General features: G+C 44.5%; 1 protein-coding gene across 9 annotated transcripts in view; it reads right to left on the minus strand.

Annotated features, from left to right (window-relative positions):
• The window catches only part of LOC121274085 (Schwann cell myelin protein-like), a 36,045-nt gene extending 10,071 nt beyond the window's left edge, over positions 1–25,974 (minus strand). For 2 of the 9 annotated variants that reach the window (XM_041181233.1, XM_041181230.1), the window contains exons 1-12: positions 25,779–25,973; positions 22,043–22,102; positions 20,867–21,223; positions 18,126–18,413; positions 16,669–16,926; positions 14,949–15,206; positions 13,254–13,511; positions 11,549–11,806; positions 8,152–8,409; positions 6,450–6,707; positions 4,755–5,012; positions 3,042–3,299 (exon numbers count right to left, since the gene is read on the minus strand). In XM_041181233.1, coding sequence (XP_041037167.1) covers positions 3,042–3,299; positions 4,755–5,012; positions 6,450–6,707; positions 8,152–8,409; positions 11,549–11,806; positions 13,254–13,511; positions 14,949–15,206; positions 16,669–16,926; positions 18,126–18,413; positions 20,867–21,223; positions 22,043–22,088 — 2,755 coding nt within the window. In that variant the 5' untranslated portion in view covers positions 22,089–22,102; positions 25,779–25,973. Of the gene's footprint in view, positions 1–3,041; positions 3,300–4,754; positions 5,013–6,449; positions 6,708–8,151; positions 8,410–11,548; positions 11,807–13,253; positions 13,512–14,948; positions 15,207–16,668; positions 16,927–18,125; positions 18,414–20,866; positions 21,224–22,042; positions 22,103–25,778 lie in introns of all 9 variants that reach the window. The other 7 variants (XM_041181234.1, XM_041181235.1, XM_041181231.1 and 4 more) reach the window with 7 other exon arrangements.
• Positions 25,975–26,736: the final 762 nt, after the last annotated feature.

Raw genomic sequence — 26,736 nt, forward strand, 5'->3', positions numbered from 1 at the left:
GCCCACTTGAACGGCATCCATCCACCATCTTCAACATTCACTCCCTCCACCGCCGATGCACAGTGGCAGCAGTGTGTACCATCTACAAGATGCACTGCAACTGCTCACCAAGGCTCCTTTAACAGCAGCTTCCAAGCCTGTGACCTCTAACATCTAGAAGGACAAGGACAGAAGACTCATGGGAACACCACCACCTGTAAGTTCCCCTCCAAGTCATTCACCATCCTGACTTGGAAATCTATTGCCATTCTTACACTGTCACTGGGTCAAAATCCTGGAACTCACTGCCTAACAGTGCTGTGGTTGTGCCTACTGCACATGAACTGCAGCAGTTCAAGACAATGGCTCAAGAGGAAATTAGGGATGGGCAATAAATGTTGCCCATATCAGCAAATGAGTTAAATATGGGCAAACCCATGAGGTTTAAAATCTAGATTTGAATAGTCTCTTTATATAATCATGGACTGGATACAGCTCCAACACTAGCACAAGTACAAACTGCACTGTATTCATCACCTGCAGATAATGTTACACAGAATTACAGGTAGTCTACAGCTGCATATTCAGCCCCATCTTTTCTATGTCAGAAGCCAAGACTGTACACAGTACTCCTGATGCAGTCTCACCAAGAGCCTGTACAGTTGTTACATGTGTCCCTACTTTTACACTCAAGCTTGCTTGCAATAAACACCAACGTTCCATTTGCCTTCCTAACCACTTGCTGCACCTGCATACTAACTTTCTCTGATTCATGTACCAGGAATGATGTGTTAGTCATTTGAGAGAGTATTCAAGATTCTGATTTACAGAAGAAGATATTTATAGTCACTTGGCAGTACTAAACTTAAGCATTGGTGTAAAAGGAGACATTCTCTAAAAGCTTTTCATCTTTCACTCATCAGAACAGAATTGCAAGAATACCAAATCTCAAAAGGAATAACAATTGATACTGCATGAGTAGAGTGTGCTGATTGCCTTGGAAGCAGATAATTGTGGACAAATTTTTGCCAAAGTGTCAAATGTCCACTTGCCAACCAATTCAATTAGGATCTGGAATTGAAAGTCTAACGATGACCATGAAAACATTGCCGGTTGTCGTTAAAAACCCATCTGGTTCACTAATGTCCTTCAGGGAGGGAAATCTGCCGTCCTTACCTGGTCTGGCCTACATGTGGCTCCAGACTCACAGCGATGTGGTTGACTCTTCAATACCCTCTGAAATGGCCCAGCAAGCCATTCTGTTCCAGGGTAATTTGGGATGGGCAATAAATGTTGGTCTAGCCAGTGAGACCTTCATCCCATGAACGAATAAAAAAATTACTCACATTCAGTGTGAATTCTAATGGGCAGAGATTGGGAACTGCCCAGGATACTTGTTGCTTCACAGTAGTAGGAGATTTCCTCATCAAATCCATAAGGAACTGTAATAGTTTGACCAGCGAGTGCCAGATTCGTCACCTTGCCTTGGGAGATCTTAAACCAGGTGAAATTGTGGACTGTTGGATTCCCATCACTGGAACAACTTAGAGAAATCATCTTTCCTTTTTCCAGTGTCATCCTGACAGATGTGTTATGAGGAGAATCTTTCAAATCCAAAATTATCAACACACTAAACACTGCGGATAAGTCAGGAGTGTGATGGAACACTCTCCACTTGCCTGGATGAGCGCGGCTCCAACAAAAATCAAGAAGCTCGACACCATCCAGGACAAAGCAGCCCACTTGAACGGCATCCGTCCACCATCTTCAACATTCATTCCCTCCACCGCCGATGCACAGTGGCAGCAATGTGTACCATCTACAAGATGCACTGCAACTGCTCACCAAGGCTCCTTTAACAGCAGCTTCCAAGCCTGTGACCTCTAACATCTAGAAGGACAAGGACAGAAGACTCATGGGAACACCACCACCTGCAAGTTCCCCTCCAAGTCATTCACCATCCTGACTTGGAAATCTATTGCCATTCTTACACTGTCACTGGGTCAAAATCCTGGAACTCACTGCCTAACAGTGCTGTGGTTGTGCCTACTGCACATGAACTGCAGCAGTTCAAGACAATGGCTCAAGAGGAAATTAGGGATGGGCAATAAATGTTGCCCATATCAGCAAATGAGTTAAATATGGGCAAACCCATGAGGTTTAAAATCTAGATTTGAATAGTCTCTTTATATAATCATGGACTGGATACAGCTCCAACACTAGCACAAGTACAAACTGCACTGTATTCATCACCTGCAGATAATGTTACACAGAATTACAGGTAGTCTACAGCTGCATATTCAGCCCCATCTTTTCTATGTCAGAAGCCAAGACTGTACACAGTACTCCTGATGCAGTCTCACCAAGAGCCTGTACAGTTGTTACATGTGTCCCTACTTTTACACTCAAGCTTGCTTGCAATAAACACCAACGTTCCATTTGCCTTCCTAACCACTTGCTGCACCTGCATACTAACTTTCTCTGATTCATGTACCAGGAATGATGTGTTAGTCATTTGAGAGAGTATTCAAGATTCTGATTTACAGAAGAAGTTATTTATAGTCACTTGGCAGTACTAAACTTAAGCATTGGTGTAAAAGGAGACATTCTCTAAAAGCTTTTCATCTTTCACTCATCAGAACAGAATTGCAAGAATACCAAATCTCAAAAGGAATAACAATTGATACTGCATGAGTAGAGTGTGCTGATTGCCTTGGAAGCAGATAATTGTGGACAAATTTTTGCCAAAGTGTCAAATGTCCACTTGCCAACCAATTCAATTAGGATCTGGAATTGAAAGTCTAACGATGACCATGAAAACATTGCCGGTTGTTGTTAAAAACCCATCTGGTTCACTAATGTCCTTTAGGGAGGGAAATCTGCCGTCCTTACCTGGTCTGGCCTACATGTGGCTCCAGACTCACAGCGATGTGGTTGACTCTTCAATACCCTCTGAAATGGCCCAGCAAGCCATTCTGTTCCAGGGTAATTTGGGATGGGCAATAAATGTTGGTCTAGCCAGTGAGACCTTCATCCCATGAACGAATAAAAAAATTACTCACATTCAGTGTGAATTCTAATGGGCAGAGATTGGGAACTGCCCAGGATACTTGTTGCTTCACAGTAGTAGGAGATTTCCTCATCAAATCCATAAGGAACTGTAATAGTTTGACCAGCGAGTGCCAGATTCGTCACCTTGCCTTGGGAGATCTTAAACCAGGTGAAATTGTGGACTGTTGGATTCCCGTCACTGGAACAACTTAGAGAAATCATCTTTCCTTTTTCTAGTGTCATCCTGATAGATGTATTGCGAGGAGAATCTTTGAAATACAAAATTATCAACACATTAAACACTGAGCTAATGTCAGGAGTCTGATGGAACACTCTACACTTGCCTGGATGAGTGCAGCTCCAACAAAACTCAAGAGGCTCGACACCATCCAGGACAAAGCAGCCCACTTGAACGGCATCCACCCACCATCTTCAACATTCGCTCCCTCTACCGCCAATGCACAGTGGCAGTAGTGTGTACCATCTACAAGATGCATTGCAACTGCTCACCAAGGCTACTTTAACAGCAGCTTCTAAGCCTGTGACCTCTAACATCTAGAAGGACAAGGACAGAAGACTCATGGGAACACCACCACCTGCAAGTTCCCCTCCAAGTCATTCACCATCCTGACTTGGAAATCTATGGCCATTCCTACACTTTCACTGGGTCAAAATCCTGGATTTCACTGCCTAACAGCACTGTGGGTGTATCTACTGCACATGGACTGCAGCAGTTGAAGACAACGGCTCAAGGGGTAATTAGAGATGGGCCATAAATGTTGCCCATATCATCAAATGTATTAAATATGGGGAAACTCATTAAGTTTAAAATCTAGATTTGAATAGTCTCTTTATATAATCATGGACTGAATACAACTCCAACAATATAACAAATACAAACTGCACTGTATTCTCACCTGCAGATAATGTTACACAGAATTACAGGTAGTCTACAGCTGCACATTCAGACCCATCTTTTCTATGTCAGAAGCCAAGACTGTACACAGTACACCTGATGCAGTCTCACCAAGAGCCTGTACAGTTGTTACATACGTCCCTACTTTTACACTCGAGCTCCCTTGCAATAAACACCAGCGTTCCATTTGCCTTCCTAACCACTTGCTGCACCTGCATACTAACTTTCTATGATTCATGTATCAGGAGTGATGTGTTGGTCATTTGAGAGAGTATTCAGGATTCTGATTTACAGAAGAAGATATTTATAGTCACTTGGCAGTACTAAACTTGAGCATTGCTGTAAAAGGAGACGTTCTGTAAAAGCTTTTCATCTTTCACTCATCAGAAGAGAATTGCAAGAATGCCAAATCTCAAAAGGAACAACAATTGATACTGCATGAGGAGTGTGTGCTAATTGGCTGGCAAGCAGATAATTGTGGGCAAATTGTGGCCAAAGTGTCAAGTGTCCACTTGTCAAACAATTCAATTAGAATCTGCAATTAAAATACTAACTGACCACGAAAACATTGCCGATTGTTGTTAAAATACATTTGGTTCACTAATGTCCTTCAGGGAGGGAAATCTGCCGTCCTTACCGGGTCTAGCCAACATGTGACTCCAGACCCAGAGTGATGTGGTTGACACTTCAATACCCTCCGAAATTGCACAGCAAGCCACTCAGTTAAAGGGTAATTTAGGATGGGCAATAAATGTTGGTCTAGCCAGTGAGACCTCCATCCCATCAACAAATAAAAAAAATTACTCACATTCAGTGGGAATTCTAATCGGCAGAGACTGGGAACTGCCCAGGATACTTGTTGCTTCACAGTAGTAGGAGATTTCCTCTTCAAATCCATAAGGAACCGTAATAGTTTGAACAGCGAGCGCCAGATTCGTCACCTTGCCTTGGGAGATCTTAAACCAGGTGAAATTGTGGACTGCTGGATTCCCGTCACTGGAACAACTTAGAGAAATCATCTTTCCTTTCTCCAGTGTCATCCTGACAGACATGTTGTGAGGAGAATCTTTCAAATACAAAATTATCAACACATTAACCACTGAGCTAAAGTCAGGAGTGTGATGGAATTCTCTCCAGTTGCCTGGATGAGTACAGCTCCAATAACACTCAGGAAGTTCAACACCATCCAGGCTAAGCAGCCGACTTGAGTGGCATCCCATCTTCAACATTCACTCCCTCCACCATGAATGCACAGTTGCAGCACTGTGTACCATGTACAAGATGCACTGCAACAACTCACCAAGGCACCTTGAACAGCACCTTCTAAACCCTTGACCTCTAACATCTAGAAGGACAAGGGCAGCAGATAAATGGGAACACCTCCACCTGCAAGTTACCCTCCAAGCCAGTCACCATCCTGATTTGAAAATCTATCACCAGTCTTTCAGTGTCGCTGAGTCAAAATCCTGGAAATCCCTCCCTAACAGCATTGTGGGTACACCTACAGCACATGAGCTGAAACAGTTCAGGCTCAAGGGGTAATTAGGGATGGGCACTAAATGTTGCCAATATCAGAAAATGAATTAAATGTGGGCAAACTCATGAGGTTTAAGATCTAGATTTGAATACTCTCTTTATATAATCATGGACTGGATGCAGCTCCAACACTAGCACACATACAAACTGCACTGTATTCCTCACCTGCAGATAATGTTACATAGAATTACAGGTAGTCTACAGCTGCGCATTTGCCGATCTTTTCTATGTCAGAAGCCAAGACTGTACACAGTACTCCTGATGCAGTCTCACCAACAGCCTGTACAGTTGTTACATGTGTCCCTACTTTTACACTCAAGCTCCCTTACAATAAACACCAACTTTCCACTTGCCTTCCTAACCACTTGCTGCACCTGCATACTAACTTTCTACGATTCATGTACCAGAAATGATGTGTTAGTCATTTGAGAGAGTATTCAGGACTCTGATTTACAGAAGACGATGTTTATAGTCACTTGGCAGCACAGAACCTGAGCATTGGTGAGAAAGGAGACATTCTGTCAAAGCTTTTCATCTTTCACTCATCAGGACAGAATTACAAAATACCAAATCTCAAAGGGAACAACAATTTATACTGCATGAGAAGAGGGTGCTGATTAGCTGGCAACAGATAATTGTGGACAAATTGTGGATAAAGTGTCAAATGTCGACTTGCCAACCAATTCAATGAGAATCTGGAATTGAAAGTCTAACGATGATCATGAAAACATTGCCGATTGTCCTTAAAAACCATCTTGGTCACTAATGTCCTTTAGGGAGGGAAATCTGCCGTCCTTACCTGGTCTGGCCTACATGTGACTCCAGACCCACAGCAATGAGGTTCACTCATGAATACCCTCTGAAGTGCCCAGCAAGCCATTCAGTTCAAGTGTAATTTGGGATGGGCAATAAATGTTGGTCTAGCCAGTGACATCTCCATCCCCTGAAGAATAAAAAAATTACTCACATTCAGTGGGAATTCTAATGGGCAGAGACTGGGAACTGCCCAGGATACTTGTTGCTTCACAGTAGTAGGAGTTTTCCTCTTCAAATCCATCAGGAACCGTAATAGTTTGACCAGCGAGCGCCAGATTTGTCACCTTGCCTTGGGAGATCTTAAACCAGGTGAAATTATGGACTTCTGGATTCCCATCACTGAAACAACTTAGAGAAATCATCTTTCCTTTTTCCAGTGTCATCCTGACAGACGTGTTGTGAGGAGAATCTTTCAAATACAAAATTATCAACACTTTAACCACTGAGTTAAAGTCAGGAGTGTGATGGAATACTCTCCACTTGCCTGGAAGAGTGCAGCTCCAACAACACTCAAGAAGCTCGACACAATCCAGGGCAAATCAGCCCACTTGAATGGCATCCCACCCACCATCTTCAACATTCACTCCCTCCACCATGAACGCACATGGGCAGCATTGTGTACCATCTACAAGATGCACTGCAAAAACTCACCAAGGCTCCTTGAACAGCAGCTTCCAAACCCTAAGAAGAACAAGGGCAGCAGAAAAATGGGAACAACACCACTTGCAAGTTCCCCAACAAACCTCTCACCATCCTGACTTGGAAAGATAGCGGCCGTTCCTTCACTATCGCTGGGTCAAAATCCTGGAACTCCCTCCCTAACAGCACTGTGGGTATACGTACAGCACATGGACTGCAGCAGTTCAGGACAAGGGGTAATTAGGGATGGGCAATAAATATTACCCATATCAGCAGGTCTCACATCCCGTGAATGAATCAAAAATGAGCAAACTCATGAGGTTTAAACTCTAGATTTGAATAGTCTCTTTATGTAATCATGGACTGGATACAGCTCCAGCACTAGCACACATAAAAACTGCACTGTATTCCTCACCTGCAGATAATGTTATACAGAATTACAGCTAGCTTTCAGCTGCACATTTGGCCCATCCTTTCTATGTCAGAAGACAAGACTGTACACAGTATTCCTGATGCAGTCTCACCAAGACCCTGTACAGTTGTAGTATAGTATATGTCTCTACTTTTACACTCAGGTTTGTTTGCCATAACACCAAAATTCCATTTGCTTTCCAAACCGCATACTAACTTTGTATGATTCATGTACCAGGAATAATTTGTTAGTTATTTGAGAGAGTATTCAGCATTCTGATTTACAGAAGACGATGTTTACAGTCACTTGGCAGCACAGAACCTTAGCATTGGTGTGAAAGGAGACATTCTATCAAAGCTTTTCATCTTTCACTCATCAGGACAGAATTGCAAGAATACCAAATCTTAAAGGGAACAACAATTGATACTGCATGAGAAGAGGGTGCTGATTAGCTGGCAAGCAGATAATTGTGGACAAATTGTGGCCAAAGTGGTCGAATGTCCACTTGCCAACCAATTCAATGAGAATCTGGAATTGAAAGTCTAACGAAGACCATGAAAGCATTGCCGATTGTCATTAAAACCCCATCTGGGTCACTAATGTCCTTTAGGGAGGGAAATCTGCCATCCTTACCTGGTCTGGCCTACATATGACTCCAGACCCACAGCTATGTGGTTAACTTATCAATACCCTCTGAAATGGCCAGCAAGCCATTCTGTTCCAGGGTAATTTGGGATGGGCAATAAATGTTGGTCTAGCCAGTGGCACCTCCATCCCATGAACGAATAAAAAAATTACTCACATTCAGTGGGAATTCTAATGGGCAGAGACTGGGAACTGCCCAGAATACTTGTTGCTTCACAGTAGTAGGAGATTTCCTCATCGAATCCATAAGGAACTGTAATAGTTTGACCAGCGAGCGCCAGATTCATCATCTTTCCTTGGGTGATCTTAAACCAGGTGAAATTGTGGACTGCTGGATCCCCGTCACTGAAACAACTTAGAGAAATCATCTTTCCTTTTTCCAGTGTCAGCCTGACAGACGTATTGTGAGGAGAATCTTTCAAATACAAAATTAACAACAAATTATTCACTGAGCTAAAGTCAGGAGTGTGATGGAATACTCTCCATTTGCCTGGAAGAGTGCAGCTCCCACAACACTCAAGAAGCTCGACACCATCCAGGACAAAGCAGCCCACTTGACTGGCATCCCACCCATCATCTTCATCATTCACTCCCTCCACCGCCGACGCACAGTGGCATCAGTGTGGACCCTCTACAAAATGCACTGCAACTGCTCACCAAGGCTCCTTTAACAGCACTTCCAAGCTTGTGATCTCTAACATCTAGAAGGACAAGGAAAGAATACTCATGGGAACACCACCAACTGTAAGTTCCTCTCCAAGTCATTCATCATCCCGACTTGGAAATCTATTGCCATTCCTACACTATCACTGGGTCAAAATCTTGGACCTCACACTCTAATAGTGGGTGTACCTACTGCACATGGACTGCAGCACTGAAGACAACGGCTCAAGGGGTAATTAGGGATGGGCCATAAATGTTGCCCATATCATCAAATGAATTAAATATGGGCAAACTCATGAGGTTTAAAATCTAGATTTCTTCATATAATCGTGGACTGGATACAGCTCCAACACTAGCACACGTAGAAACTGCACTGTATTCCTCACCTGCAGATAATGTTACACAGAATTACAGCTAATCTACAACTGTGCATTCGACCCATCTTTTCTATGTCATAAGCCAAGACTGTACACAATACTCCTGCTGCAGTCTCGTCAAGAGCCTGTACAGTTGTTACATGTGTCCCTACTTTTACACTCAAGCTCCCTTGCAATAAACACCTATGTCCCATTTGCCTTCCTAACCACTTGCTGCACCTGCATACTAACTTCCTATGATTCATGTACCAGGAATGATGTGTTAGTCAATTGGGAAAGCACTCAGGATTCCGATTTACAGAAGAAGATATTTATAATCACTTGGCAGTACTAAACTTGAGCATTGGTGAGACAGGAGACATTCTGTCAAAGCTTTTCATCTTTCACTCATCAGGACAGAAAAGCAAGAATACCAAATCTCAAAAGGAACAACAATTTATACTGCATGAGAAGAGTGTGCTGATTGGCTGTTAAGCAGATAATTGTGGACAAATTGTGGCCAAATTGTCAAATGTCCTCTTGTCAAACAATTCAATTAGAATCTGGAATTAAAATTCTAACAATGACCACGAAAACATTGCCGATTGTCATTAAAAACCCATTTGGTTCACTAATGTCCTTCAGGGAGGGAAATCTGCCGTCCTTACCGGATCTAGCCAACATGTGACTCCAGACCCAGAGTGATGTGGTTGACACTTCAATTCCCTCCGAAATGGCCCAGTTAGCCACTCAGTTCAAGGGTAATTTGGGATGGGCAATAAATGTTGGTCTAGCCAGTGGCACCTCCATCCCATGAACGAATAAAAAAATTACTCACATTCAGTGGGAATTCTAATGGGCAGAGACTGGGAACTGCCCATGATACTTGTTGCTTCACAGTAGTAGGAGATTTCTTCTTCAAATCCATAAGGAACCATAATAGTTTGACCAGCGAGCGCCAGATTTGTCACCTTGGCTTGGGAGATCTTAAACCAGGTGAAATTGTGGACTGCTGGATTCCCGTCACTGGAACAACTTAGAGAAATCATATTTCCTTTTTCCAGTGTCATCCTGACAGACATGTTGTGAGGATAATCTTTCAAATCCAAAATTATCAACACATTAACCACTGAGCTAAAGTCAGGAGTGTGATGGAATTCTCACTAGTTGCTGAGATGAGTGCAGCTCCAACAACACTCAGGAAGCTCAACACCATGCAGGACAAAGCAGCCCGCTTGATCGGCACCCCACCCACCATCTTCAACATTCACTCCCTCCACCATGAATGCACAGTGGCAGCGTGTGTACCGTCTACAAGATGCACTGCAACAACTCACCAAGGCTCCTACGACAGCACCTTCCAAACCCGTGACCTCTAACATCTAGAAGGACAAGGGCAGCAGATAAATGGAACACCTCCCACCTGCAAGTTACCCTCCAAGCCAGTTACCATCCTGATTTGAAAAACTATCACCAGTCCTTCAGTGTTGTGAGTCAAAATCCTGGAAATCCCTCCCTAACAGCATTGTGGGTATACCTACAGCACATGAGCTGCAACAGTTCAGGCTCAAGGGGTAATTAGGGATGGGCACTAAATGTTGCCAATATCAGAAAATGAATTAAATGTGGGCAAACTCATGAGGTTTAAGATCTAGATTTGAATACTCTCTTTATATAATCATGGACTGGATGCAGCTCCAACACTAGCACACATACAAACTGCACTGTATTCCTCACCTGCAGATAATGTTACACAGAATTACAGGTATCTACTGCTGCGCATTTGCCGATCTTTTCTATGTCAGAAGCCAAGACTGTACACAGTACACCTGATGCAGTCTCACCAACAGCCTGTACAGTTGTTACATGTGTCCCTGCTTTTACACTCAAGCTCCCTTACAATAAACACCAACATTCCACTTGCCTTCCTAACCACTTGCTGCACCTGCATACTAACTTTCTATTATTCATGTACCAGGATTGACGTGTTAGTCATTTAAGAAGGTATTCAGGACTCTGATTTACAAAAGAAGATATTTACAGCTGCTTGACACCACAAAGCTTGAGCGTTGGTGAGAAAGGAGACATTCTGTCAAAGCTTTTCATCTTTCACTCCTCAGGACAGAATTGCAAGAATGCCAAATCTCAAAAGGAACAACAATTTATACTGCATGAGAAGAGGGTGCTGATTAGCTGGCAACAGATAATTGTGGAAAATTGTGGCCCGAGTGTCAAATGTCGACTTGCCAAACAATTAGAATCTGGAATTGAAAGTCTAACGATGACCATGAAAACATTGCCGATTGTCGTTAAAAACCATCTTGGTCACCAATGTCCTTTAGGGAGGGAAATCTGCTGTCCTTACCTGGTCTGGCCTACATGTGACTCCAGACCCACAGCAAAGTGGTTGACTCTTGAATACCCTCTGAAATGGCCCAGCAAGCCACTCTGTGCCAGGGTAATTTGGGATGGGCAATAAATGTTGGTCTAGCCAGTGAGACCTTCATCCCATGAACGAATAAAAAAATTACTCACATTCAGTGTGAATTCTAATGGGCAGAGATTGGGAACTGCCCAGGATACTTGTTGCTTCACAGTAGTAGGAGATTTCTTCATCAAATCCATAAGGAACTGTAATAGATTGACCAGCGAGTGCCAGATTCGTCACCTTGCCTTGGGAGATCTTAAACCAGGTGAAATTGTGGACTGCGGGATTTCCGTCACTGGAACAACTTAGAGAAATCATCTTTCCTTTTTCCAGTGTCATCCTGATAGATGTATTGCGAGGAGAATCTTTCAAATACAAAATTATCAACACATTAAACACTGAGCTGAAGTCAGGAGTGTGATGGAACACTCTCCACTTGCCTGGAAGAGTGCAGCTCCAACAACACTCAAGAAGCTCGACACCATCCAGGGCAAAGCAGCCCACTTGAGTGGCATCCCACCCATCATCTTCATCATTCACTCCCTCCAGCGCTGACACACAGTGGCATCAGTGTGTACCCTCCACAAGATGCACTTGTTCACCAAGGCTCCTTTAACAGAACCTTCCAAGCTTGTGACCTCTAACATCTAGAAGGACAGGGACAGAAGACTCATGGGAACACCACCACCTGCTAGTTCCCCTCCAAGTCACACCATCCTGACTTGGAAATCTATTGCCATTCCTACACTGTCGCTGGGACAAAATCCTGGACTCCCTGCCGAACAGTGCTGTGGGTTTACCTACAGCACACGGACTGCTGCAGTTGAAGACAACGGCTCAAGGGGTAATTAGGGAGGGGCAATAAATGTTGCCCATATCATCAAATGAATTAAATTTGGGGAAACTTATGAGGTTTAAAATCTAAATTTGATTGGTTTTTTTATATAATCATGGACTGGATACAGCTCCAACACTAGCACACATACAAACTGCACTGTATTCCTCACCTGCAGATAATGTTACACAGAATTACAGCTAATCTACAACTGCGCATTCGGCCCATCTTTTCTATGTCAGAAGCCAAGACTGCACACAGTACTCCTGATGCAGTCTCACCAAGAGTCTGTGCAGTTGTAACGTGTGTCCCTATTTTTACACTCGAGGTCCCTTGCAAAAAACAACAACGTTCCATTTGCCTTCCTAACAACTTGCTGCACCTGCATACTAACTTTCTATGATTCATGTACCAGGAATGATTGTTGGTAAATTGGGAGAGCATTCAAGATTCTGATTTACAGAAGAATATATTTATAGTCACTTGGCAGTACTAAACTTGAGCGTTGGTGAGAAAGGATACATTCTGTAAAAGGTTTTCATCTTTCACTCATCAGGACAGAATTGTAAGAATACCAAATCTCAAGAGGAACAACAATTTATACTGCATGAGAAGAGTGTGCTGATTGGCTGGCAAGCAGATAATTGTGGGCAAATTGTGGCCCAAGTGTCAAATGTCCACTTGCCAACCAATTCAATGAGAATCTGGAATTGAAAGTCTAACGAAGACCATGAAAACATTGCCGATTGTCGTTAAAACCCTGTCTGGGTCACTAATGTCCTTTAGGGAGCGAAATCTGCCGTTCTTTCCTGGTCTGGCCTACATGTGACTCCAGACTCACAGCAATGTGGTTGATTCACGAATACCCTCCGAAATGGCCAGTAAGCCATTCAGTTCAAGGGTAATTTGGAATGGGCAATAAATGTTGGTCTAGCCAGTGTCATCTCCATCCCATGAAGAATAAAAAATGTACTTACATTCTGTGGGAATTCTAATGGGCAGAGATTGGGAACTGCCTAGGATACTTGTCGCTTCACAGTAGTAGGAGATTTCCTCTTCAAATCCATAAGGAACCGTAATAGTTTGACCAGCGAGCGCCAGATCCGTCACCTTTCCATGGGAGATCTTAAACCAGGTGAAATTGTGGACTGCTGGATTCCCGTCACTGGAACAACTTAGAGATATCGTCTTTTCTTTCGCCAGTGTCATTCTGACAGATGTGTTTTGAGCAGAATCTTTCAAATACAAAATTATCAACACATTAATCACTGAGCTCGTCAGGAGTGTGATGGAATACTCTTCATTTGCCTGGATGAGTGCAGCTCCAACAACACTCAAGAAGCTCGACACCATCCAGGACAAAGCAGCCCACTTGAGCGGCACCCTACCCATCATCTTCAACATTCACTCCCTGCACCATGAGTGCACAGTGGCAGCATTGTGTACCATCTAAAAGATGCACTGCAACAGCACACCAAGGCTCCTTGAACAGCACCTTCCAACCTCTAACATCTAGAAGGACAAGGACAGCAATAAGATGGGAGCATCGCCACCTGCAAGATCCACACCAAGTCACTCACCATCCTGACTTGGAAATCTATTGCTATTCCTTCACTGTTGCTGTGTCAAAATCCTGGAACTCCCTCCCTAAAAACAGTGTCTGTGTACCTACAGGACATGGACTGCAGCCGTTCAAGACAACGGCTCAATGGGTAATTAGGGACGGGCACTAAATGTTGCCGAGATCAGCAACACCTGCATCCAGTGAATGAATTAAATATGAGCAAGCGCATGAGATTCAAAATCTAAATAGGAATAGACTCTTTATATAATCGTGGACTGGATAAAGCTCCAACATTAGCAGATGTACAAACTGCACTATATTCCTCACCAGCAGTTTATGTTACGCAGAATTACAGGTAGCTTTCAGCTGCACCCTCCGCCCATCTTTTCTATGTCAGAAGCCAAGACTGTACATAGTACTGCTGATGCAGTCTCACCAAGAGCCTGTACAGTTGCAGTATTGTATACATCCCTACTTTTACACCCAAGCTCCCTTGCAATAAACACTGATGCTTCATTTGTCTTCCTAAGCACTTGCTGCAGCAGGTACGATGTGTTAGTGATTTGAGAAGGTATTCAGGATTCTGATTTACAGAAGACAATATTTATTGTCACTTGGCAGAACAAAACCATAGCATTGGTGAGAAAGGAGACATTCCGTCAAAGCTTTTCATCTTTCACTCATCAGGACAGAATTGCAAGAATACCAAATCTCAAAGGGAACAACAATTTATACTGCATGAGGAGAATGTGCTGATTGGCTGGCAAGCAGATAATTATGGACAAATTGTGGCCAAAGTGGTCAAATGTCCACTTGCCAACCAATTCAATGAGAATCTGGAATTGGAAGCCTAACAATGCCCATGAAAACATTGCCGATTGTCATTAAAAACCCATCTCAGTCACTAATGTCCTTCAGGGAGGGAAATCTGCCATCCTTACCTGGTCTGGCCTACATGTGACTCCAGACCCACAGAGATGTAGTTGACTCTTCAATGACCTCTGAAATGGCCCAGAAAGCCCAGTTCAAGGGTAATTTGGGATGGGCAATAAATGTTGGTCTAGCCAGTGAGATCTTCATCCCATGAAGGAATAAAAAAAGTACTCACATTTAGTGGGAATTCTTATGGGCAGAGACTGGGAACTGCCCAGGATACTTGTTGCTTCACAGTAGTAGGAGATTTCCTCATCAAATCCATAAGGAACTGTAATAGTTTGACCAGCGAGCGCCAGATTTGTCACCTTGCCTCGGGAGGTCTTAAACCAGGTGAAATTGTGGACTGCTGGATTCCCGTCACTGGAACAACTTAGAGAAATCATCTTTCCTTTTTCCAGTGTCATCCTGACAGATGTGTTATGAGGAGAATCTTTCAAATACAAAATAATCAACACATTAAACACTGTGCTAAAGTCAGGAGTGTGATGGAACACTCTCCACTTGCCTGGATGAGTGCAGCTCCAACAACACTCAAGAAACTCGACACCATCCAGGACAAAGCAGCCCACTTGAACGGCATCCCACCCACCATCTTCAACATTCACTCCCTCCACCATGAGTGCACAGTGGCAGCAGTGTGTACCGTCTACAAGATGCACTGCAACAGCTCACCAAGGCTCTTTAACAGCACCTTCCAAACCCTAACACCTAGAAGAACAAGGGCAGGAGAAAAATGTAAACAACGCCACCTGCAAGTTCCCCACCAAGCCTCTCACCATCTTGACTTGGAAATCTATTGCAATTCCTTCACTATTGCTGGGTCAAAGTTCTGGAACTCCCTCCCTAACAGTACTGTGGGTATACGTACAGCACATGGACTGTAGCAGGTCAGGACAAGGGGTAATTAGGGATGGACAATAAATGTTGCCCATATCAGCAGCTCCCACATCCTGTGAATGAATTAAATATGGGCAAACTCATGAGGTTTAAAGTCTAGATTTGAATAGTCTCTTTATATAATCATGGACTGGATACAGCTCCAACACTAGCACATGTACAAACTGCATTGTATTCCTCACCAGCAGATAATGTTACACAGTATAACAGGTAGCCTTCAGCTGCACATTCGGCCCATCTTTTCTATGTCAGAAGCCAAGACTGTACACAGTATTTTTATTGCAATCTTGCCAAGAGCCTGTACAGTTGTAGAATATGATAAGTCCCTACTATTACACTCAAGCTCTGCAATAAACTCCAACATTCCAGGTTAGCCTTCCTAACCACTTGCTGCACCTGCATACTAACGTTCTACGATTCATGTACCAGGAATGATGTGTTAGTCATTTAAGAGAGTATTCAGGATTCTGATTTACAGAAGACGATGTTTACAGTCACTTGGCTGCACAGAACCTGAGCATTGGTGTGAAAGGAGACATTCTGTCAAAGCTTTTCATCTTTCACTCATCAGGGCAGAATTGCAAGGATACCAAATCTCAAAGGGAACAACAATTGATACTGCATGAGAAGAGGGTGCTGATTAGCTGGCAAACAGACAATTGTGGACAAATTGTGGCCAAAGTGGTCAAATGTCCACTTGCCAACCAATTCAATGAGAATCTGGAATTGAAAGTCTAACGAAAACCATGAAAACATTGCCGATTGTCGTTAAAACACCATTTGGGTCACTAATGTCCTTTAGGGAGCGAAATCTGCTGTCCTTACCTGGTCTGGCCTACATGTGGCTCCAGACCCACAGCAATGTGGTTGACTTTTCAATGACCTCTGTAATGGCCCAGCAAGCCACTCAGTTCCAGGGAAATTTGGGATGGGCTATAATTGTTGGTCTAGCCAGTGACACCTCCATCCCATGAATGAATAAAAAAAGTACTCACATTCAGTGGGAATTCTAATGGGCAGAGACTGGGAACTGCCCAGGATACTTGTTGCTTCACAGTAGTAGGAGATTTCCTCATCAAATCCATAAGGAACTGTAATAGTTTGACCAGCAAGCTCCAGATTCGTCACCTTGCCTTGGGAGATCTTAAACCAGGTGAAATTGTGGACTGCTGGATTCCCATCACTGGAACAACTTAGAGAAATCATCTTTCCTTTTTCTAGTGTCATCCTGACAGATGTCTTGCGAGGAGAATCTTTCAAATACAAAATTATCAACACATTAAACACTGAGGATAAGTCAGGAGTGTGATGGAACACTCTCCACTTGCCTAGATGAGTGTGGCTCCAACAACACTCAAGAAGCTCAACACCATCCAGGACAAAGCAGCCCACTTGAATGGCATCCCACCCACCATCTTCAACATTCAGTCCCTCCACCATGAAAGCACAGTGGCAGCAATGTGTACCATCTACAAGATGCACTGCAATAGCATACCAAGGCTCCTTGAACAGCACCTTCCAAACTCATTATCTCTGAAACCTATAAGGACAAGGGCAGCAGATACATGGGAACATCACCACCTGTAAGTTCCCCTCCAAGCCACACGCCAGCCTGACTTGGAACGATTTCACTGTTACTTCATTGTTGCTGGGTCAACATCCTAGAACGCTCTCCAGGAAGCATTTTTGGTGTACCTTCAGTATTTGCTGTGCAGCAGTCCAAGAAGTTAGCTCACCACCACCTTCCTAAGGGACGATTAGGAATGGGTGATAAATGCTGGGCCCAGCCAGTAATGGCTACATCCCAAAAAAGAATGAAAATAAGAGTGAACTGATGAGGTTTAACATCCAGATTGGGATAGGATCTGTTTTGAATCATGGACTGGATACAGCTCCAACACTAGCACCTGTACAAACTGCACTCTATTCCTCACCAGTAGATGATGTTACACAGAATTACAGCGAGTCTACGAATGGATATCTCACCCCATCCCCATAACCTTTTCTTGCTTTCGCCCTCATATGTTTATCCAGCTCACCCCTTAAATACATCGATACTATTCACCTCGACCACTCGCTGTGGGAGCGAGTTCCACATTCTCACCACTCTCTGGGTAAAGAAGTTTCTCCTGAATTCCCCATTGGGTTTATTAGTGGTGATCTTATATCGATGGATCCTAGTTCTGGCCTCACTCCGACAAGTGGAAACATCTTCTCTACATCTACCCTATCGAAACACTTTCATCATTTTAAAGACCTCAATCAGGTCACCCCCTCAGCCTTCTCTGTTCTAGAGAAAAGAATCCCAGCTTGTTCAGTCTTTCCTGTTAGTTATAACCTCTCAGTTCTGGGATCGTCCTTGTCAATCCCACTTGCACCTTCTCCAATGCCTCATTTAATAGGAGACTGACACCCCCTCCATCACAAGCAGGATGTTCTAACCAATACTTACACTTTACGCTCAGATTAACTGAGTTGACCATGCGATGGCTGGTTTGAGGGTAGTCACACGTACAGCGGAGAGTTCGTCCGTGATGCTTGAACGAAGGGTTAAAGGTCAGTACCGCAGAAACCTCGTCACCGTTCTCTGTGATGTTGCTGACCGAGGAAGTCAGCAATTCACTCCAGGTTAGATTGGGGTGGTTATCAGGGCAGGTGTAGAGGCATTTACAGATGATATGTGCAGGAGTCCCCTCCTGTAAATCCTTCAGGAGCACAATAACTGGCTTATCTGGAACATCTGTAATAGAAAGTTCCAGATGTTAACAGACAAGTAGAAGAGAGATTGATTTGTCCTATGATTTTTCAATAGGGTCACAGACACTCAGAACACAGAAGGAGGCCATTCAGCCCATCGAGTCCATGCTGTCTCTCTGCAGAGCAATGCCATTCCTCCCGCTCTATCCCTGCGAATTTATTTCCCTCAAGTATCTGTCCAATTTCATTTTGAAATCGCCCATCGTCTCCACTTCCACCATCCTCGTAGCAGCGAGTTCCAGCTCATTACCACTCGCTGTGTAAAAAAGTTCTTCCTCACATTCCCCGCTGCCCAAAACCTTCAATCTGTGTCCCCCAGTCCTTGTACCATCAGCTAATGGCAAGAACTTCTCTTTGTCTACCTTATCTAAACCCGTCATCATCTTGTACACCTCGATCAGATCCCCCCCCTCAATCTCCTTTGCTCCAAGGAGAACAACCCCAGCTTCTCCAACCCAACCTTGTAGGTAAAATCTCTCATCCCTGGACCCATTCTGCTCATTCTCCTCCTCACCCAGAAGCAAAAAAACAGTTCAGACCAGGACTCTTATTTCCCAGTTTTACTGGTGTTCTATATTAAGCTATACAAGACCAGTTTGGACCAGGACTCTTATTTCCCAGTTTTACTGGTGTTCTATATTAAACTATACAAGACCAGTTTGGACCAGTACTCTTATTTCCCAGTTTTACTGGTGTTCTATATTAAGCTACACAAGACCAGTTTGGAGCAATACTCTTATTTCCCAGTTTTACTGGTGTTCTATATTAAGCTATACAAGGCCAGTTTGGACCAGTACTCTTATTTCCCAGTTTTACTGGTGTTCTATATTAAGCTATACAAGACCAGTTTGGACCAGGAGTCTTATTTCCCAGTTTTACTGGTGTTCTATATTAAGCTATACAAGACCAGTTTGGACCAGTACTCTTATTTCCCAGTTTTACTGGTGTTCTATATTAAGCTATACAAGGCCAGTTTGGACCAGTACTCTTATTTCCCAGTTTTACTGGTGTTCTATATTAAGCTATACAAGACCAGTTTGGACCAGGAGTCTTATTTCCCAGTTTTACTGGTGTTCTATATTAAACTATACAAGACCAGTTTGTAACAGTACTCTTATTTCCCAGTTTTACTGGTGTTCTATATTAAGCTATACAAGACCAGTTTGGACCAGGAGTCTTATTTCCCAGTTTTACTGGTGTTCTATATTAAGCTATACAAGACCAGTTTGGACCAGTACTCTTATTTCCCAGTTTTACTGTTTTTTTCTCCTGGGCTCCCTTTCTAAAGCTCTTACATTTTTCCTGAAGTGTGGGGGCCCAGTGTTCTGAACAATATTCTAGCTGAGTTCTAACCAGTGATTTATAAAGTTCCAGCATGACCTCTTTGCTTTTAACTTGGTTCCTCAGTCTATAAACACGAGGAAGACATTTGCTTTCTTAATCACCTCAACAAGTTGCCCTTTAATCTTTCAGAATGTGTGCAGAGAGACACCCAGGTCTCTCTTGTCCAACACTTGTCCAAATTGTTCGTGTCCAATATCTTTCTGTATTCATCCTGACAAAGTGCGTCACTTCACACGTCACTGCGCTGAACTGCATCTGCCATGTGTCTGACCACCTCACCCTGATCCTGCCCCTCTCATGCCCAATCTCTCCTTATCACTACCCACTGCTTTGCCAAGTTTCATTCCATCAGAAAACATCATCACTGAGGGACACTTAGTGATGCCAGCTTCAATGTGTGATAGCAGATTCTGCTCTGGAATTCCATGTAACTCCAGGCTGACATGCTCCAGTTAACACATGGGGATGTGGTGCAGTTGCTGCATAAGTTGGAACAAAAATTAAACTAAAACTTTTTGACACAAGTAATGATCCTCAGTCTGTGCAGCACTCACTCAGCACTGACCCCTCCAACGCTGCAGCACTCCTTCAGTACTGATCCTCCAACAGTGCAGCACTCCCTCAGTACTGACCCTCTGACAGTCCAGCATTCCCTCAGTACTGACCCTCCAACAGCGCAGCACTCTCTCACTACAGACCCTGTGACAGTGCAGCACTCCCTCAGTACTGACCCTCCGACAGTGCGGCAGTCCCTCACTACTGACCCTCCAACAGTGCGGCACTCTCTCAGTACTGACCCTATGACAGTGCAGCAATCCCTCAGTACTGACCTTCTGACAGTGCAGCACTCTCTCAGTACTGATGCTCCAACAGTGCAGCACTCCCCCAGTACTGATCCTCTGACAGTGCAGCACTCCTTCATTACTGACCCTCTGACAGTGTGGCACTCCTTCAGTACTGTGCCTGATCGCATCCTGGACTTTGTTCTGACATGTCCTGGAGCAGGAATTGAACTCATGACTGCCTGGCTCTGAGATGAGAACATGACCCCCTTGTTCTGAGAGACTGAGTGTGAAAGGAACTGGGACTTACCAAGAACCTGGAGTTGGACTGGTTCTGTAAAAGTGTGATCTGTGTAGCCCTCCGCATCCACGTAAAAGTAATACACATCACTGTCTTCAGCTCTGAGACTGTCAATCCTCACCGAACAATTCTTCCCTTCCAAGTCGCCGATTATTTTAGCACGTCCCACGAATGTGGCCATCCCATAATTGGGATCTTTGGTGTATGTGATGGTATATTTCCATCTATACCAATATTTAAACCAAGCTCCGTGCAGTGCTGTGTAAGAGTGGGAAGGAAAGTCAAAGCTACACGGAATAACCACACAAGAGCTGCTGATGGCCCTCCGAGGCAGCGCCTTCATAGACCATCCCTCTGACGTCACTCCTGAAAGGCAAAAAGGGAGGGGACAGGACATCAAAAAGCAGAATATTACTTCAATGGAGAGAGTCTACAGAATGCGGTACAGAGGGATCTGGGTGTCCTTGTACATGAATCACAGAAAGTCAGCATTCAGGAACAGCACGGAATGAGGAAGGCAAGTGGAATGTTGGCCTTTATTGCAAAGGGATGGAGTATAAAAGGAGGGAAGTCTTGCTACAACTGTACAGGGCGTTGGTGAGACTGTATCAGGAGCAGTGTGTACAGTTCTGGTCTCCTTACTTAGGGAGGAATAGACTCTGCATTGGAGGCAGTTCAGAGGAGGTTCACTGGGCTGATTCCTGGGATGAAGGGGTTTGTCTTATGAGGAAATGTTGAGCAGGTTGGGCCCTGTATCCATTGGAGTTTAGAAGAATGAGAGGTGATCTTATTGAAACATATAAGATTCTGAGGTGGTGGGGGGTTTGACAGGGTGGATGCTGAGGGGATGTTTCCCCTTGTGGGGGAATCCTGTGAAGCAATAAGGACATTTTACTGCATTAAAGGAGCTATATAAATGCACTGTCGCTACTATTGAAACAAGCTCTCTGATGCAAAAACAGAAAATGCTGGAAAAACTCAGCAGGTCTGACAGCATCTGTGGAGAGAGAAACGGAGTTGACGTTTCGAGTCCGTATGAGGCTTTTTCTTTTGCTATGTTCTCTGACTCGCTATCCGCTCACTCTCTGTGTGATCACTAACCCTGTTCTCTAAAATTAAATGCTCACTTCCTCAATCTAGGAAAGAATCCAATTCCCTGAGTTCCGATCAGTAATGAATTTGTACCTTGCAGCAAGCTGATGAAGATCAGTATCAGACCGACCTCTCCCATCTTCAGTTCCTCATCTAAATGGAAAATGATAAAGACAGAGACTTTTTCAGAAATTGCCCCCAGCGTTTCTTCCTCAATCAACAACAACTTGTGTTTAAATGGCACCTTTCAGGGAATTAAACAGCCCCAGGGAATAAACTAATGTCAAGACAAAGAAGGAGAGATTGAGAAGGGACATCACAAACCGATTCACCAAACACGGCAAAAATTCATTGTTCCCTCACTCCCTATGCTGGGTGTACAGCTTTTTCTCTCAGTGAGTTTAGCCCTCACAATCTCTTTCACACTCTTCTGCACTATCTCTCTCTCTCTCTCACACACACATTCTCTCTCTAACACTCACAATCTCTCTCTATCGCACTCTTCTGCTCTATCTCTCTCTCTCTCTCACACACACACATTCTCTCTCTTACACTGACAATCTCTCTCTATCACACTCTTCTGCTCTATCTCTCTCTCTCTCTCACACACACGCATTCTCTCTCTAACACTCACAATCTCTCTCTATCGCACTCTTCTGCTCTATCTCTCTCTCTGTCACACACACACACACACATTCTCTCTCTAACACTCACAATCTCTCTCTATCACACTCTTCTGCTCTATCTCTCTCTCACACGCACACATTCTCGCTCCCTCTCCCAAACACACACTCTCTCGTGCTGACACACTCTCTCTCACACAGACACACTCTCATACACACTCTCTCACACACGCAATCTCTCTTTCAAACACACACTCTCGCACAGACATTCTCTATCTCAAACACATACATACTCACACAAACTCTCTCTCTCTCACAAACATTCTCAAACACACACTCTCGTACAGACACTCTCTCACACACACTCTTTCGCTCACACACACTCTCTCACACACACAATCCCTCTCTCTCAAACACACATTCTCGCTCCCTCTCCCAAACACACTGTCGCACTGACACTCTCTCTCACACAGACACACTCTCATACACACTCTCTCACACACACAATCCCTCTCTCTCAAACACATACTCTCGCACAGACATTCTCTATCTCAAACACATACATACTCACTCACACAAACTCTCTCTCTCTCTCAAACACACACTCTTGTACAGACACTCACACACACTCTTTCGCTCATACTCTCTCACACACACAATCCCTCTCTCTCAAACACACACTCTCGCACAGACATTCTCTATCTCAAACACATACACAATCTCACTCACACACTCTCTCTCTCTCTCAAACACACACTCTCTCACACATGCACACAGTCTCTATCAAACACACACACTGTCACACACACTCTCACATACACTCTCTCACACACACACTCTCTCTCACAAACACTCTCTCTCCCACATGCACACACTCTCTCTCTCACACACACTCCCTCACACACAGACTGTTGCTCCCTCTGCCAAATACACACATACTCTCACTCTCACACACACACTCTCTCACACACAAACTCTCACTCTCACACACACACACACTCTCTCACACACACTCTCTCACACACACACTCTCTCTCACACACACTCTCTCTCACACATGCACACACTCTGTCAAACACACACTCTCACACACACACACTCTCACACACACTCTCACACACACACACACACACTCACGCACGCACACTCAATCTCAAACATTCACACACTCTCTCAAACATGCACACTCGCTCTCTTTCAAACACATTCTCGCACAGACACACACACAAGTTCTCTCGCACTCACACTCCCTCACACACACACTGTTGCTCCTTCTGTCAAATATACACACACTCTCACTCTCTCACATGCACACTGTCTTACACACACTCTCTCACATTCTCTCTCTCACACACTCTCTCATGCACTCTCTCTCACACACACAGTCTCTCGCTCTCTCTCCCACACTCTATCTCTCTCTCTCTCTGACATGGAAGGTTGTGATTTTCAGACCTGCTCAAGATTTCAGCTCAAAACGTAGTTGGACACACAGTGAGGGAGTGCGAAGGGAGGTCAGAATTGTCGGAGGGTCAGTACTGAGGGAGTGCTGCACTGCCAGAGGGTCAGTACTGAGGGGGCACAGCACTATCAGAAAGTCAGTACTGAGGGAGTGCTGCACTATTGGAGGGTCAGTCTGAGGGAGTGCTGCACTGTCGGAGGGTCAGTACTGAGGGAGTGCTGCACTGTCGGAGGGTCGGTATTGAGGGAGTGCTGCACTGCCAAAGGGTCAGTACTGAGGGGGCACAGCACTATCAGAAAGTCAGTACTGAGGGAGTGCTGCACTGTCGGAGGGTCAGTCTGAGGGAGTGCTGCACTGTCGGAGGGTCAGTACTGAGGGAGTGCTGCACTGTCGGAGGGTCAGTACTGAGGGAGTGCTGCACTGTCGGAGGGTCAGTACTGAGGGAGTGCTGCACTGTCAGAGGGTCAGTACTGAGCGAGTGCTGCACTGTCAGAGGGTCAGTACTGAGGGAGTGCTGCACTGTCGGAGGGTCAGTACTGAGGGAGTGCTGCACTGTCAGAGGGTCAGTACTGAGGGAGTGCTGCACTGTCATAGGGTCAGTACTGAGGGAGTGCTGCACTGTCGGAGGGTCAGTACTGAGGGAGTGCTGCACTGTCAGAACTGCCGTAATTCAGATGATGTTTGAAATTAGAAACATGCCTCGTGTAAAATTCTATATCATCAGCTCAATATAAATAGATTAGTCCTGTACGTTTCACTTTACTCCAAATTGTTGATGGTTTCATTTCCTTGTTAACCAGGCTCATGTGATCACTATTTTTAAATAATGTTTGTTATTTTGAACAAGGGGCCATGCCTGAACAGATAACTGTAGGATCAAGCAGCTGGGTTTTTTCTTGAACCTTGCTTCATTCAGATGTTTGCTGCTGGACATGAGATCATTAATGTGTGAATGTAGAATCGGAGTCACCTCAGTGAACAGCAGCATTGGTTGAACAGCCTGATCGGCAATAAGAACTGCTGAACACAATGTCCGTTCAGAACAGCTCGGTCCCCGATCAGAGAAACAGCCTCAGACAGAACCAACTGACGCTGGAATCCAGACAATTCATCAAGGTGTTGGGAGTTAGTTTGATGTCGGAGATGGAGTGTTACTGGGAAGGATGGAACCCGTCAGGATGAACAGCTCGATGTACGACAAGGAAAGGATGAGCTAAGAGGGGTTGGTCACGGACAGACGGAGCGTGTGAAGACTCAACAAGCTAATGGCAGGTGAATAGCTGGAAAGGTGTCTTTTCAACACAAGGTTTAGACACAGAACTCGATGTTTGATTGGGTATTTCAAACCAGAGAAACTCTTTACAGGGTGAATGGACCTTGTCAATAATCCATCCAGCCAACCTCGCCTGGAGATTAGTCCAATATTAGACACTAAACCGAGTCCCCCGTCTGCCCTCTCGGGCGGGTGTGAAAGATCCCACAGCCACTATTTGGAGGAAGAGCAGGGGGGAGTTCTCCCCGGTGTCCTGGGACCAATATTTATCCCTCAACCATAATCACTAAAAACAGATGATCACATTGCTGTTTGTGGGAGCTTGCTGTGCGCTAATTGGCTGCTGCGTTTCCTATATTACAACAGTAACCACACTTCGAAAAAAGGGTGAACTCAGTTGTAAAGTGCTCTGGGACATCCAGAGATCATGCTATACAGAAGAGATTTGACAGGAACAGCAAGTGTTTTACTTACAGGAGAATGAGTCCCCAGGGTTGTAGAGTCAATCCTGTTAGATGAATGACTAACTGGAGACACTTCAGGGAGCTGATCTAATTCTGGAAATGTTCAGTTTACCAGGATCGGAGGAGAGATGATCTTCCTTTCCTGACTGCATCGGACAAGAGGTAAAATGGCTCTGGGAGGAGGGTCAGTGTTAACACACTTTTTCTGCGATTGAGGCAGATGTGAAACTGGGGAAGTCACGTGGTTTTTTGGTGTGGTCACTCCATGTCTTTATTTGGTGCAGCACTCATTTAGTTCATGTCATTGTTTCAATGCTACAAAACCACAGCGCATTCTGGACTATTTCTGCCTGACCTGCTGTCAGATACACACAGTCTCACACAGAGGCACAAACACACACCTGCACACACACACACACAAAACAAATAAACATACACAAACACTGCACACAAACGCACACGAAGACGCACACAAACAGAAACACACACAGGCACACGCTCATACACACAAACACACATGCACAAACACATACACACACATATACGCTAGAATCCCACTCACACACACACACATACACACATGTAGATGCACACACTCATGCTCACTCTGTGTGTGTGTGTGTGTGTGTGTGTGGGGGGGGGAGGGGGGTGGCAGAGAGAGTGAGTGATTCACAGAGTGAAACCTCCCTGAATATGGCTGGTGTGTTTAACATTTGAGACACTCAGACAGGATATGGTTAAAATGTGAAGCCACAAGGAGTGAGTGTCTTTCCCAGTGACTGTCTCTCTGTGGGTTTCCTGTGGGTTTTTGTGGGCTCAAGTGAAAACACGAGATGGATTCACAAGACACAGACTTGGAGTTGGCATCGTCCCACCACCACTCGCTGGTACAGATATTCTGCAGTCATATGGTTAGCTACCAAAGACTCAGAGGGTGGACGAATGATGGACAGTGCCAGGCTCATTAT

Source organism: Carcharodon carcharias (assembly GCF_017639515.1).
Source record: "Carcharodon carcharias isolate sCarCar2 chromosome 29 unlocalized genomic scaffold, sCarCar2.pri SUPER_29_unloc_3, whole genome shotgun sequence".
NCBI lineage: Eukaryota > Metazoa > Chordata > Chondrichthyes > Lamniformes > Lamnidae > Carcharodon > Carcharodon carcharias.